At 37.3% G+C, this 13,001-nt stretch overlaps 1 protein-coding gene and 1 long non-coding RNA gene across 2 annotated transcripts in view; both read left to right on the top strand.

The window, feature by feature from the left end:
• LOC143636325 (uncharacterized) overlaps positions 1–13,001 on the top strand; it is a 256,311-nt gene that overhangs the window by 106,675 nt on the left and 136,635 nt on the right. The gene's annotated exons all lie outside the window — the stretch shown is intronic.
• Positions 6,682–12,999, top strand: LOC143636322 (THO complex subunit 1-like). The gene is made up of 20 exons (XM_077103950.1): positions 6,682–6,774; positions 6,869–6,952; positions 7,041–7,115; positions 8,516–8,609; positions 8,714–8,859; positions 8,953–9,024; positions 9,112–9,184; positions 9,256–9,368; positions 9,449–9,520; positions 9,785–9,910; positions 10,015–10,080; positions 10,214–10,255; positions 10,343–10,459; positions 11,279–11,361; positions 11,468–11,534; positions 11,982–12,053; positions 12,146–12,196; positions 12,277–12,336; positions 12,421–12,570; positions 12,791–12,999. Exons 1-20 carry the CDS (start codon positions 6,772–6,774, stop codon positions 12,989–12,991), a joined length of 1,767 nt encoding a protein of 588 aa, XP_076960065.1. The 5' UTR covers positions 6,682–6,771; the 3' UTR covers positions 12,992–12,999.

The following is a 13,001-nucleotide window of genomic DNA, read 5'->3' as shown; positions in this document are numbered from 1 at the left end:
CATTTTGAATTCTTGGTCATGTCCTTCGGTTTAACCAACGCACCCGCCGTTTTCATGGATCTAATGAATCGGGTGTGTAGGCCTTTCTTGGATAAATTCGTGATTGTGTTTATCGATGACGTTCTGATTTATTCTAAGACCAAGGCCGAGCATGAGCAACATCTTCGGTTGGTGTTGCAAAAGCTTCGAACCGAGCAGCTCTATGCTAAGCTTTCCAAGTGTGAATTTTGGTCGGATGAAGTACAGTTTCTTGGCCATGTTGTTAACAAGATGGGTATTCATGTCGACCCATCCAAAATTGAAGCAATCAAGAACTGGATTACGCCATCCACTCCTACCGAAATCCGTTCCTTTCTGGGCTTAGCTGGTTACTACCGGCGATTTATTTCGAACTTCTCAAAGATCGCTTTGCCTTTAACAGCTCTAACGCACAAAGGTAAACCATATATTTGGGGCTCGAAGCAAGAAGAAGCCTTTCTAACGCTCAAGCGTTTGTTGTGTGAAGCTCCTGTTCTTGCGCTACCTGAGGGTAATGATGATTTTGTCGTGTATTGCGATGCATCCAACCAAGGTCTCGGTTGTGTTCTTATGCAACGAGGCAAGGTTATCGCTTACGCATCAAGGCAACTCAAGGTTCACGAGAAGAATTATACAACTCACGACCTCGAACTAGGCGCGGTTGTTTTTGCCTTGAAGATCTGGAGACACTACCTTTATGGTACTAAGTGTATCCTTTACACTGACCATAAAAGCCTTCAGCATATCTTTGATCAAAAGGAACTTAACATGAGACAACGCCGATGGAACGAACTCATCAGCGATTACGATTGTGAGATCCGGTATCATCCTGGTAAGGCTAATGTGGTAGCCGATGCGCTCAGCCGAAAACCCTGCCAGCTTAACTGTATCTTGCCGCGCACGCAGCTTCACTTCGCGCCGATCCAAAGCAACCTTGAATCGCGCATCCGTGACACGCAGCGCGCATCCATCCGTAATGATAACCTTCGCGCCGAGTTAGCGTGTGGCGCGGAAGCACACTTTGACCCTAATCTGAGTGGAATTCTCTGCTATCTCAATCGCATCTGGATTCCCTTTGATGAGAATCTTCGCGCTGATATCCTGAGTGAAGCGCATAAATCTCGGTATTCTATTCATCCCGGCGCTGATAAGATGTACCAGGATTTGCGCATTACTTATTGGTGGCCTGGTATGAAAAAGGATATTGCTGTGTTCGTAGCTAAATGCCTGACTTGTTCTAAGGTAAAAGCTGAACATCAACGCCCATCTGGCTTGCTCGAACAACCTGAAATTCCTACGTGGAAATGGGAAGGTATAGCGATGGATTTCATTACCAAGTTACCTTTGACAGCAAGCAAACATGATAGCATTTGGGTAATAGTGGATCGTTTGACTAAGTCTGCTCACTTTCTGCCCATTCGTGAAAACTACCGTGTTGAGCAACTCGCGCAGCTTTATGTCAAGGAAATTGTCTGCCGCCATGGTACTCCTTTGAGCATCATATCCGATCGCGATGGCCGTTTTATATCTCGCTTTTGGAAATCTCTCCAATCTGCGCTAGGAACTCGCTTGGACATGAGTACGGCATATCATCCTCAGACTGACGGTCAGTCTGAGCGAACTATTCAAACTCTTGAGGATATGCTCCGATCTAGTGTTCTTGATTTTGGAGGTAATTGGGATTCGCACCTACCTTTGATCGAGTTCTCTTATAATAACAGCTATCATTCCAGTATTGGTATGGCCCCATTTGAAGCACTTTACGGTCGTAAGTGCCGCTCCCCGATTTGTTGGAGCGAAGTGGGTGAAGCTTAAATCACAGGACCCGAACTTGTTCAAGAGACAACCGATAAAATCGCTAAGATCCGTGATCATCTGCTGACTGCCAGAAGCCGACAGAAGAGTTACGCAGATCGTAGGCGAAAGCCTCTCGAATTTCAAGTTGGTGATCTTGTTCTCCTCAAAGTGTCGCCCTGGAAGGGTGTTGTCCGCTTTGGGAAGAAAGGTAAGCTTGCTCCTCGATATGTTGGACCATTTAAGATTCTCGCGCGTATAGGAAAAGTTGCCTACAGACTTGACCTGCCGCCCGCGCTCAGTAATGTGCATCCAACGTTCCATGTATCCAATCTCAAGAAATGTTTAGCTGACGAGAACCTTCACATACCACTTGATGAAGTTCAAGTTGATGAATCCATGCATTTCGTTGAGAAGCCTGTTGAGATTTTGGATCGCGAGGTAAAGCAAACCAAGCGCAGTCGTATCCCTATTGTTAAAGTTCGATGGGAGTCCAAGCGCGGAGCCGAGTTTACATGGGAAAGGGAAGATCAAATGAAGATCAAGTACCCGCACCTGTTCTCTGCGCAACCTACTTCGAGATAAATTTCGGGACGAAATTTCTTAAAGTAGGGGAGACTGTGACATCTAACCCGATCCGACCCGACCCAGGTACCCGTTTCTCTGATCCGATCTCTTTCTTTTATGATTTAATATTTATTTTTACTTATATTTTACTTTTAATAATAATATATATATTTTCCTTCCCGCCTCTTTCTCTCTTTTCCTTCCCGCCGTCCCGTCCCTCTTCTCTCTTTCCGCCTTCTTTTCCCTCTTGTCGCCGTCCCGCCCTTAAGCCTTGAACCTCTCTGTCCTTTGTTCCTTCCCGCCTAAGGTTGTCTGCGCAGCTCCACGCGCCAGACTCTTTACAAGGAATCCTGCGTGAAGACCACCTGTTTCAGCGATACGCGAGACGAACTCTTCTCGCAGCGCGCTAAGAATTGTAGTTCATCCCTCGACGCGCGAAGAATTATAGTTCTTCCCGCGGCGCGCTAGGAACTTTAGTTCCTCCCGCGGCGCGCTAAGAAATGTGATTCTTCCCGCGGCGCGCTTAGAAATATAATTCTTCCCGCGACGCGTTAAGGTTGGTTCTGTCTGCCTTCGCGCTCGCGCACTTTTGCCTTCGCGCTCGATGCCTTCTCACGTTTAACCCTTTGAGTTTTCTTCTGTTTAATCTAGCCGTTTGCTTTTGTGTTGTCTTATCTTTTGTGCTGTTGACCTAATCTGCTTTATGTCTGAAAAGTTACTTTCGGCGCAGCATGCGCACCAACCCCATTGGTTGACAGAAAAAGTGACTGACATTATCTTTTGAGATCTGCTTTTTCCATGCCTGACCTGTACCTTTTTCTGAACTGCCCATGCCTTTTTACTGTTCCCTGTCAGCTTTATCTTGCCCCCTGCAGCTGCCATATCTTTTGATATCTTTTGCTTTTGGAATCTTTTACTTTTTGAGATCTTTTCCCCTTTTTCTAGGGATTGTGTTCCCTAAGGTTTCCCTATAAATAATAATGTTATTTTCTTAACACATCACACACAAACACTTAATTTAACCTCCTCCTTGCTCTCTCTGCCGCCTTCCTCTCTGCCTCCGTCTTCCTTTCTATTCTGCCCTGCTTTCCGGTAATATATATATTATATATAATAATTTACTTATTAATTATGCTAACTTATAATCAAGACTTAAATCAATTCATTAAAACAATAATCATATTTATAGGTTAACTTGTGCTTGTTTAAAGTTGGTTCTTGCTTTATCTTACACCGCATCGTTTATCATGTGAGTAATCTCGTACCTAATCCCTTTTTGCTTTTAATGTTTTGGGATGTTCATGTGTTCATACAAACTTAGAGTCTTAAACTTGTTTATGAACTTTAGTCGCGCAGTATCCCATGTGTTGAGGACGTAGACTTGGCTGTTTATTTGTATGTGTGGATCATTAACCGTCTTGTCGGTCTATTCCGCAGTTCTCATGGTACCATTAAATGAACACGGGAGAACTATCGTTTATGATTTTCTCTTTTGTTTACACATGCACAGTTTGTCTTGTTTGTGAGCTCAATTGTGAGCACTGGCAGTCTATGAATCTTAGAGTTGGTCCCGATCAGATTACACCCTTGTTGAAAACCAGACATACACATGTTGCGCGCAGATTTATTGTTATCTATGTATTGTATTAAACTTGATTTCTCACCAACACGCAAGTGTTTGACGTTTATTTTAACACATGTTCAGGTTTGCAGTAGCTGTTTTGGAGTTCGGGGACACGTAGGAAGTTCTTATTTTGGACCTAGATTAAAATGTATCAAGACAAGTTATTGCTGTTCGAATATTTTGATTTATAATATATTGATTTATGATGCTTTATGTTATCTTGTGTTTACTCTGCGCGTGCGCGAATGAATGTATTTATTAAATATTGACACCCAATAGTGTCACGAGTAATGAAACAATATGTGGCGCCCCGATGTATAATCCGCCTTTGGTCGGGGTGTTACAACTCAGCCCAAATAAGACTGTCTAAATAAGACAATTAGAATAAACGGTTTTGGCATCATCAGTTCAAGGGGAGATTGTTAAACCTTGCAAAAAATTGGTGATCAAATACCAAGCAACTAATGACTCAAACATCAGTTGTTCTCCATTATGAAGTTTGGGCAACTACTGCTCTAAACAGCTGACATGGTAAACTGCTGACATTAAAGAACTAAACAACAATAGCTGCTCTACAAAGTATTGAAGATCCAAACAACTGAAGGCAAACAATTGATGGTTCAAACATCAGTTGTTTAACAAAGATAAGTATTTAGCATAGGATTCTTTATATGTAGTTGTTTGTAATAAGTGTATCAGTAGTTTGCAACCGTTTTTGTTAGTTGTCACTTTTACCTTTAGCTCAGTAGTAGTTTTACACATGTATAAAATGTTTTCACGCCACAATATTCACCTGAATCGTGTACTTTCATAATAGAAAATTCAATGTGAATGATGAGTTAAGGTTGAGAGGGAGCAATAGATTGTAGTCATTCGATTATTGTTAATGCATAATTGTTCTTCCATATGAAACCTCTTATTTAGCCCAAATGAATTTTGTTAATTAACTTGTTCATTCGCATACTAATTGAAGTTGTAATTCAAATATGGTTTCAATTAAAGTGATACGAATCTGTTCAAAGGATTAGATCAGTTGTTTACTGTTTCATTGATTGTAAATTGTGTTCAAGTGGCTTAGATTATTAGATCTCCGATCCTAACAAAGGTGATTGTTCGGTGGTGGTCCGACTCCAGCGTAAGTCCTCACATGCGATGGTGGTGGGCCGACTGAGTCTACTAGTCCAATACATATCGTTACTTTTCATTCTTCAATCCGTCGACAACGTGGAACAAACTTGTGTTGATTTTTTGTTTGATTTGTTTAGATTTGGTATTTGTTACTCCTTCAAATATGGATTGTACTTATTTGTTTTTTTTCTTTTACGAACAAACCTGTGTTTAAACTTGGATTATTGAGTTACATTTTTTTGAGATGGAATATATATATATTTTTATTTTTTATTTTCGGATATTCGTCTTATTATCCAAACATTCGAAAGTAATATCTGAAATTTCGGATACGGATTCGATAGTAATAATTGACTATCCGAAATTTTTGACATCCGAAATTTGGATATCCGACTTTGAACACCCCTAATCATAAACAGAGACAAAAACATGTTTGTAGGGTTCTAGAATAATTATGGATTAAGTCTTTGGTCGGGTTGGATGGTTAAATCACGAGCTAGAACCTTAAATGAGCTTAAACGAACATGAAAAACAAAATTGCTGCTGAAGCTATTTGGAGGCGTCACGCGTCCAACAAAGAAGACCCTCGTCGCGCGACGCAACGTAATTTATTTTCCCGCAAGTTTACTTTTTGACGATTTTAGCCCATGGACTTGTTTAAAACCGATTTTGTAGCATGAGTTAAACGAGTTAAGGACCTAGAAGGGTAATTTAACAACACGACAAGAGTGAAACAAGATCATAACAAAAAAATCCATCATTTTATTAATATCTAAGGTTCCGAAAACAAAACAGTTTGGGTTTACAATACGAATACGAATACAACCGAAAATGACAAATGTCACAAAATGAAAGGGGTATAAAAGTCACCAATGATGTCTACCACTACGAAATCAACTGGGAACACTAGCTCACTGAAATCTATCAACACATCTTCCACAATACCTGCAATACTTTCGGGATACTATACTGTCCTATTCGGAAAAAAAAGTTATCAATTAGTACAATATTAAAGCTAGATTACTATTCTATAATGTTTACCACTATGACAATTGACAAAATAAGTCATGATTTTGTTTTAGGTTATAAACATAAATAAAAATCTCAACTTTTAAGGCTAAATTTTCAAAATAGGTCATGATAGGTCTCACCTTTCACACTATTGCCTATTTGTTTTGGTTGGACACCAATTAAATAAAAAAACTTAAATTTTTTTTTTATAAATTTCAAACCGATGTTTTAGAGTATTTGATCGGAATGAGAATATAAGCCGATTTATGTAAAACTTATCTCGAATCGATGTTTCAAAGGACACTTCAATTCGGGTGTATTAACATCCGATTAACAAAAGTCAAAGCTTTTGGCGCACCGTTTTGATATAACTTTTACATCAACGGACTCATATCTCTTTCCGATTGAAAACCAAAAATATCATTTTAAGATCGGAGAAAAAACCTACATTCATTTTTAACCGAATCTAATCGATAGAAAAGGTGGGACCAATAAAAACCATTTTAGAAAGGAGTCTATATTATTATTTTTGTGCGCCTCTTTGGGTGAAGAAGAACACAGACTATATAAATAAATAAATCCGATGATGATGCCACAGTCCGTAAACTAGCTTACCTCACAAAATCGACATGGTAAACCCTAATTATTATTATTATTTCTTGTTTACATCTAATTTAGACAAGATGAACTCAAACCCAGATCAATTAACCTATTGTGTACACACAGGATTTGTTCAGGAAGGTGATAAATCAACCTGGAAAACCAGAAGATTTTGCTCTACGAACCGTTCAAGAAGCTATTAAACCACAGGTTCCTTTAATTCAAACAAAATAATAAAAAAATGTGATTTTGAAGCAATTAGGGTTATGGGTTTTGAATATTGTATGTTATTATGCAGAGGCAAACAAAGTTTGTGCAGGATGAGAACCAGTTGCTGGAGAATATCTTAAGGACACTGCTTCAGGAGCTTGTGGTACTTTTATTATTATTATTATTATTATTATTATTATTATTATTTTAGGGGGTGTTTGGTACAGAGAAAAAGAATGGGAAGAAATGGAAATAGAAATGGGAGAGAAATGGAATTGGAGAGAAATAGAAATGGGTGGAGAATTGACAATCATTTCCTTTGTTTGGTACAATAGAGAAATGGGTGGAGAAACGGGAGCAGAGACGTGATTAGGGTTCCGCCTCGGCATCATCATGGTGGAGAAATGGTGGCTCAGAGACGCGTCGCAACACCGCGAACGGAGTAGAGCGTCATCATCATCGCCGCGCAACATCAACACCGCGATTTAGGGTTCCGCCTCGCAACACCGCCTCGCGATTTAGGGTTTCGTTTTGGCTCAGAGACGCGAACGGACGTGGCTGCGGCGTCGGCCGCCGTGCCGGACGTCGGCATCATCATCACCATCGCCGGTCGGAGCATCATCATCATCATACGCGAACGGAGTAGAGCAGAGACGCGATTTAGAAGCAGAGAGAATTCCATTTCTCTTCCAAATGGAGAGAATTGGATTTCTCTACTTTGCCTACACCCAATTCTCAGAGAAAACCAATTCTCCGCCCAATTCTCCGCCTAATTCTCCCAAACAAGAGAAACCTAATTCTCCACCCTCAAATCTCTCTACCAAACACCCCCTTATATTGTTTTCTCCATACATTATGTTAGCGAGATAGACGATAGTTTACTAGTTTAGTTTACTGCTGTTATTATTAGTACTATTTTTGTATAGTTCATGTTTGTCCGTTAAGTTAGTATTGGACAAGTGAACGGTTCACGAACAGCTAACCGAACATAATTTTTTATTTGTGTAAGGAAATAAACTTCACGAACACAAATGAACAATGTTTAATTTCATTATTTGTACTTTTTTGTATCGTTCTTGTTTTGATTTCATTAGTCACCAAACAAAATTTCTTCTTCGTGTTCGTTCAATAAGGAAATAAACTTTTACAAACACAAACAGTGTTTTGTTTGATTTGGTTAACTGAAATGATCAGTGCAACGGTTAGGTTCGGTTACCAAGTTTGTTTTGGTGATTTTTTAGCATCTGTATACATATGTTAATTTGACGTATAAATAATCACATAATACTCATATACATGTTTGTTTTATAGTTAATAGCTTTGCTGAATTTATATGATAAGATTAGTGAACATGGCCTATGTTCATGTTCATTCATTTAATTAATCAAACAAAATTTTTTGTTCATGTTCTTTCATTTATTAAACGAACAAACATAAATGAACTTCCCGCTTAACAGTTCACGAACAGTTCGCCAGACGCTCGGTTCGTTTACAGCCCTGGTGACCTAGTCACATTCTGTATAATGATTGCTAGCTAATTTACCCTAATTATATTTGGAATAGTCTGCTGCAGTTCAATCAGGGGAACCAACTATGCGGTATGGGGAATCAATTGATGATGATGAGAACACACAGGGGAAAGTACCTAGACTTCTTGGTAAGCATATGTTTCAAGAACACAAAATTGAATCTTGTTTAATGTTTAGCTTTTGTAAGTTATTAGTTAATGTTCTTGAACTTATATATGCATATTCTTGTAAGACATTGTGCTATATCTTTGTGAAAATGAACACATTGAAGGCGGAATGATATTCCAACTTTTGGAAGATTTAACCGAGATGTCCACTATGAGAAACTGTGAAGATATCTTTGGTTATATAGAAAGTAAGCAATATATCTTAGGCAAGGTATGCAAAATCTTTACCTCTACAAGACCTTTAACATATTTTTAACTTGATGGCCTATTTGATTTCTAATAATACGTGTTTGGTTTCACGCAGCCTGAACTGTTTGCAAGGGGAAAACTCGTGATGTTAAGAACGTGCAATCAGCTTCTTCGTCGTTTGTCAAAGGTATTTTATTTTATTGTATTAATTAAATTACCATGATATTAAATTATATTATTTTTGACAATTGGTTTCATTGATGCTTTTTTGCAGGCAAATGATGTGGTGTTTTGTGGGCGTATCATTATGTTTCTTGCTCATTTTTTCCCTTTATCTGAACGCTCAGGTAATCAATCTTATTTGAATTTTCATTCTAATTCCACATTTAAATGTCATATATTTTTTTTGCAATTTTAGCTGTCAATATTAAGGGAGTTTTTAATGTTTCAAACGAGACAAAGTATGAGAACCAAGCGCCAGATGGAATATCTATCGACTTCAACTTTTACAAAACCTTTTGGAGTTTGCAGGTCAGTCTAATAATCTTGTCTTAAAGAAGTAAAATTAATTTTTGTACATTAGAATATTAATTATATTTTTGGTGTTTCAGGAATACTTTAGCAACCCTGCTTCCATTGGTCTTGCTACCACCAAGTGGAATAAGTTCTCATCCTCTTTGACGGTATTATCATAAACAGTCCCGGAATAAAGATAGTTACATAAATAGTCCCTATGTTATTGTTATCATTACATTTTTGTTAGTAAGGACAGTTTTGTCATTTTACTAAAACCTAACAGAAAAAAGATTACACCAGTTTGTTGAAATTTGAAAGGACAGAAAGTATGCTAACTGTAATCATTTAAGTCAAAAGACACAATCTGCAATTTTATGTAGTTAAATGCCTTAATCTGTAATTTACCCTAAGTTTTACAATGACATATCCAGGTTGTTTTGAATACATTTGAAGCTCAGCCTTTAAGTGATGAAGAGAGTAGCACTAATAATCTTGAGGATGAAGCAGCAACCTTTAGCATAAAATATCTTACAAGCAGTAATTTAATGGGACTAGAGGTTTGACTTTTGTGTCAAGTTCTTTACTTTTTTAGTAGCATTTGCATTTTAAATTAGTCCAATCTTGGTTACACTGATTTTTTATGTTTTCTGGTCTGTCACAGCTGAAGGATCCAAGTTTTCGTCGCCATATTCTTGTTCAGTGTCTAATTTTGTTTGATTATCTTAAGGTAATATAAGTATTATGAGATACACATATTTTAACCTTTTTAAAATACGTATACAAGGTTGAAAACAGTATCTTAGTATATAGCGTAATCTCATGCTTTACTTATGGTCCAATTTTTTCTTATTTTCATTTAGGCTCCTGGAAAAAACGACAAAGATTTATCACCCGATACTATGGTTAGTGACACTTTGTATGGATTGCTTGATTCCTCTTCAAAAGGTTGGTTGACCAATGTCATGATGAGTTTTTATCTTTAACTGTAGAAGGAAGAGATAAAATCGTTTGAAGAACGAGTTAAACAACTTTTGGTTATGACCCCACCAAAAGGAGAAAAGTTTCTTCACAGCATTGAGCATATTTTAGAACGAGAAAGAAATTGGGTACGTGTTCCTTTCTGATTTCCTTAACAAATGTTTGAATATTAAACTAACAGACAAAATATGTAGTGCCGTAAAGTGTAAATGAGTCGAACCAAGCCGAGCCTGGCACGTTCGAGCTGTATTACTAGACTGAGCTCTGCTCGTTTAACTTACAGAGAGCTATGGCTCTGCTTGTTTTGAGCTCTATTTCTACAGCTCGAGTGCAACTCGTGAGAAGCTTGAATTTTTCAAGCTCGAGCTCAGCTCGTTTACTATTTATTAATTAGTTTTTGTTATATTTATAATTATAATTTTATATATAACATAATATGTATTATTTAGTTCTTTTACTCATAATTTTATATAATAAAATAAATATGAAATAAGTATATATTAAATAAAAACTATATAAATAATAGGCTCGCGAGATGGCTTGAGCTCGATAAGTGAAGCTCAAGCTTGGGCTCGCGAGATGGCTTGAGCTTATTTTTATGCTTGAGCTTGTTAAGCTTGGCTCAATTGGAGGTTTTTCACGAGTAACTCATGAGCGGTTTGGCTCGTTTACACTTTTACTCATATGGTATGTTGGTACGAGGTCAAGCTTTTCTTGTATGCTAGGGAGATAGAGAAGCTGCTTCCACTGTCTGAGACTCTGACTTCAAAGGAACTTTTTTATTCTTTTGCATTAAAGTGTAGTCAACCAGATAAAACATATAACATAAAATGTGACTAAGAGAATCAAAACAACAATAAAACAGTAAGTACTAAGGCAAAGTATCATTGGAATTTATCACATTACTTTGCCTTAGTACTTACTGTCATGTGAGAACTGTGTTTCAGGTCTGGTGGAAACGTGATGGTTGTGCGCCATTTGAAAAACAACCCGTGGAAAAGAAAACTGTTCGAGATGGAGGGAAAAAACGGTACATATCTTTGTAATGATCTTGATGGTGTTATTTTGAAATTAACAATTTAACACTATATTCTTCGGAATTGAATTTGATATTAAATTTCTTTTGTAACTTTTAGTCGTCCACGATGGAGACTGGGGAATAAAGAACTTGCTCAACTATGGAAATGGTCGGATCAAAATCCGGTGTGTTAAATATGAGTTTGTTTTCTGTTACTTTTTATACATGTTTTTTAATGTAGTTAAATTTTATTATTTCTTGGACTTTATTACTTCAATACTTGCTCAATTCATAGGGTTTGCGAAGTTCGTTACACATTAAAAGTACAATCTTGACTTTTTATTTTTTATTTTTGAACGACACAATATTGATTTATTTGTCAAAGGAGTAGTTTACATTTTCAGAAGTCACCTTTTAGTCAAAGGAGTAGTTTACATTTTCAAAAGTCAATATGTTGGTCAAGGTTGGACTAATATTAACTAGTCATGATAATATATATTACAACTGAAAAACTGGTTGATGCTTGATAAGTCGAGTCAAAGTTAGAGGAATTTGAATTTGGGAAATTAAAAGTTTGACCTCGAAAGTCAAATGATGCTAATTATCTGCCATTTATAACACAACTCGTGCAGAATGCTCTAACTGATCCTCAACGTGTACGCACGCCAGCTGTCACAGAATACTGGAAACCCTTAGCTGAAGATGTAAATTCTTGAAAATTTAATTTTAAAATTTTAGAAATAATGTTTTATTTTCCAAATGTTTATGTTTCTTTTTTTGTTTTTATAAATTGCAGATGGATCCAAGTGCTGGAATTGAAGCAGAATACCACCACAAAAACAATCGGGTAAATAGTTTTATTTTTGAAGAGATGTATGTAAAGTCATTAAACTTTAAAGTAACTTAATTGGTCAACTATTTTTGTAGGTTTACTGCTGGAAAGGTCTTCGGTTTTCAGCAAGACAGGATTTGGAGGGATTTTCTCGTGTGAGATATACTATTTAAAACCTCAATTAGAATGACATTAGTAATAATAATTACTATTATTAATTGGAATCAGTTTTGTTGCAGTTTACTGAATTTGGTGTTGAAGGGGTTGTGCCCATGGAACTTATGCCACCTGAAGTGCGGTCCAAATATCAATCTAAACCGAATGATCGGTCAAAACGCGCTAAAAAGGAAGAAACTAAAAGTTCGGCAAATCAAGCAGAAGAGAATCAGGTAAGAAGATACATTCTTTAGTTTTGATGTTTTTTTGGTCAAACATAATATTTTATCGGTTCAATATTCATGCAGTATTTATTACACTTTGATGCTTTATGCAGTTTTCCTGAAAATTTAAACATTTAATTAAATTTTCAAAGTTTGATTTGTATGACTTGTTTCCCTTAATGGGTCAGAATTTCAACATCTTACTCATTACTCTTTTATTTGTTTAAAGATTGCAACACCTGCAAGTGAAGTTGATGGTGAAGGTACCAGACCGGATCTTGAAGCTGCAGCACCTATGGACACCGAGGCTGAAAATGTTTCACCTGAAGAACACGAAAAACAAACACCTGACACTGATGGTGGTCAAGAGCCCGGTCAAATCGATGAACCAGACCCGGACCATGAACCAGAACCTGAACCTGAACAATGAAAGATTGATG

The sequence above is a fragment of the Bidens hawaiensis genome, unplaced genomic scaffold, assembly GCF_021521415.1.
Source record: "Bidens hawaiensis isolate Kalapana, Puna unplaced genomic scaffold, B.hawaiensis_p1.1 tig00007859_1, whole genome shotgun sequence".
NCBI lineage: Eukaryota > Viridiplantae > Streptophyta > Magnoliopsida > Asterales > Asteraceae > Bidens > Bidens hawaiensis.
Note: the sequence above shows the minus strand (reverse complement) of the source record. Positions and strands in the feature narration are given on the sequence as shown.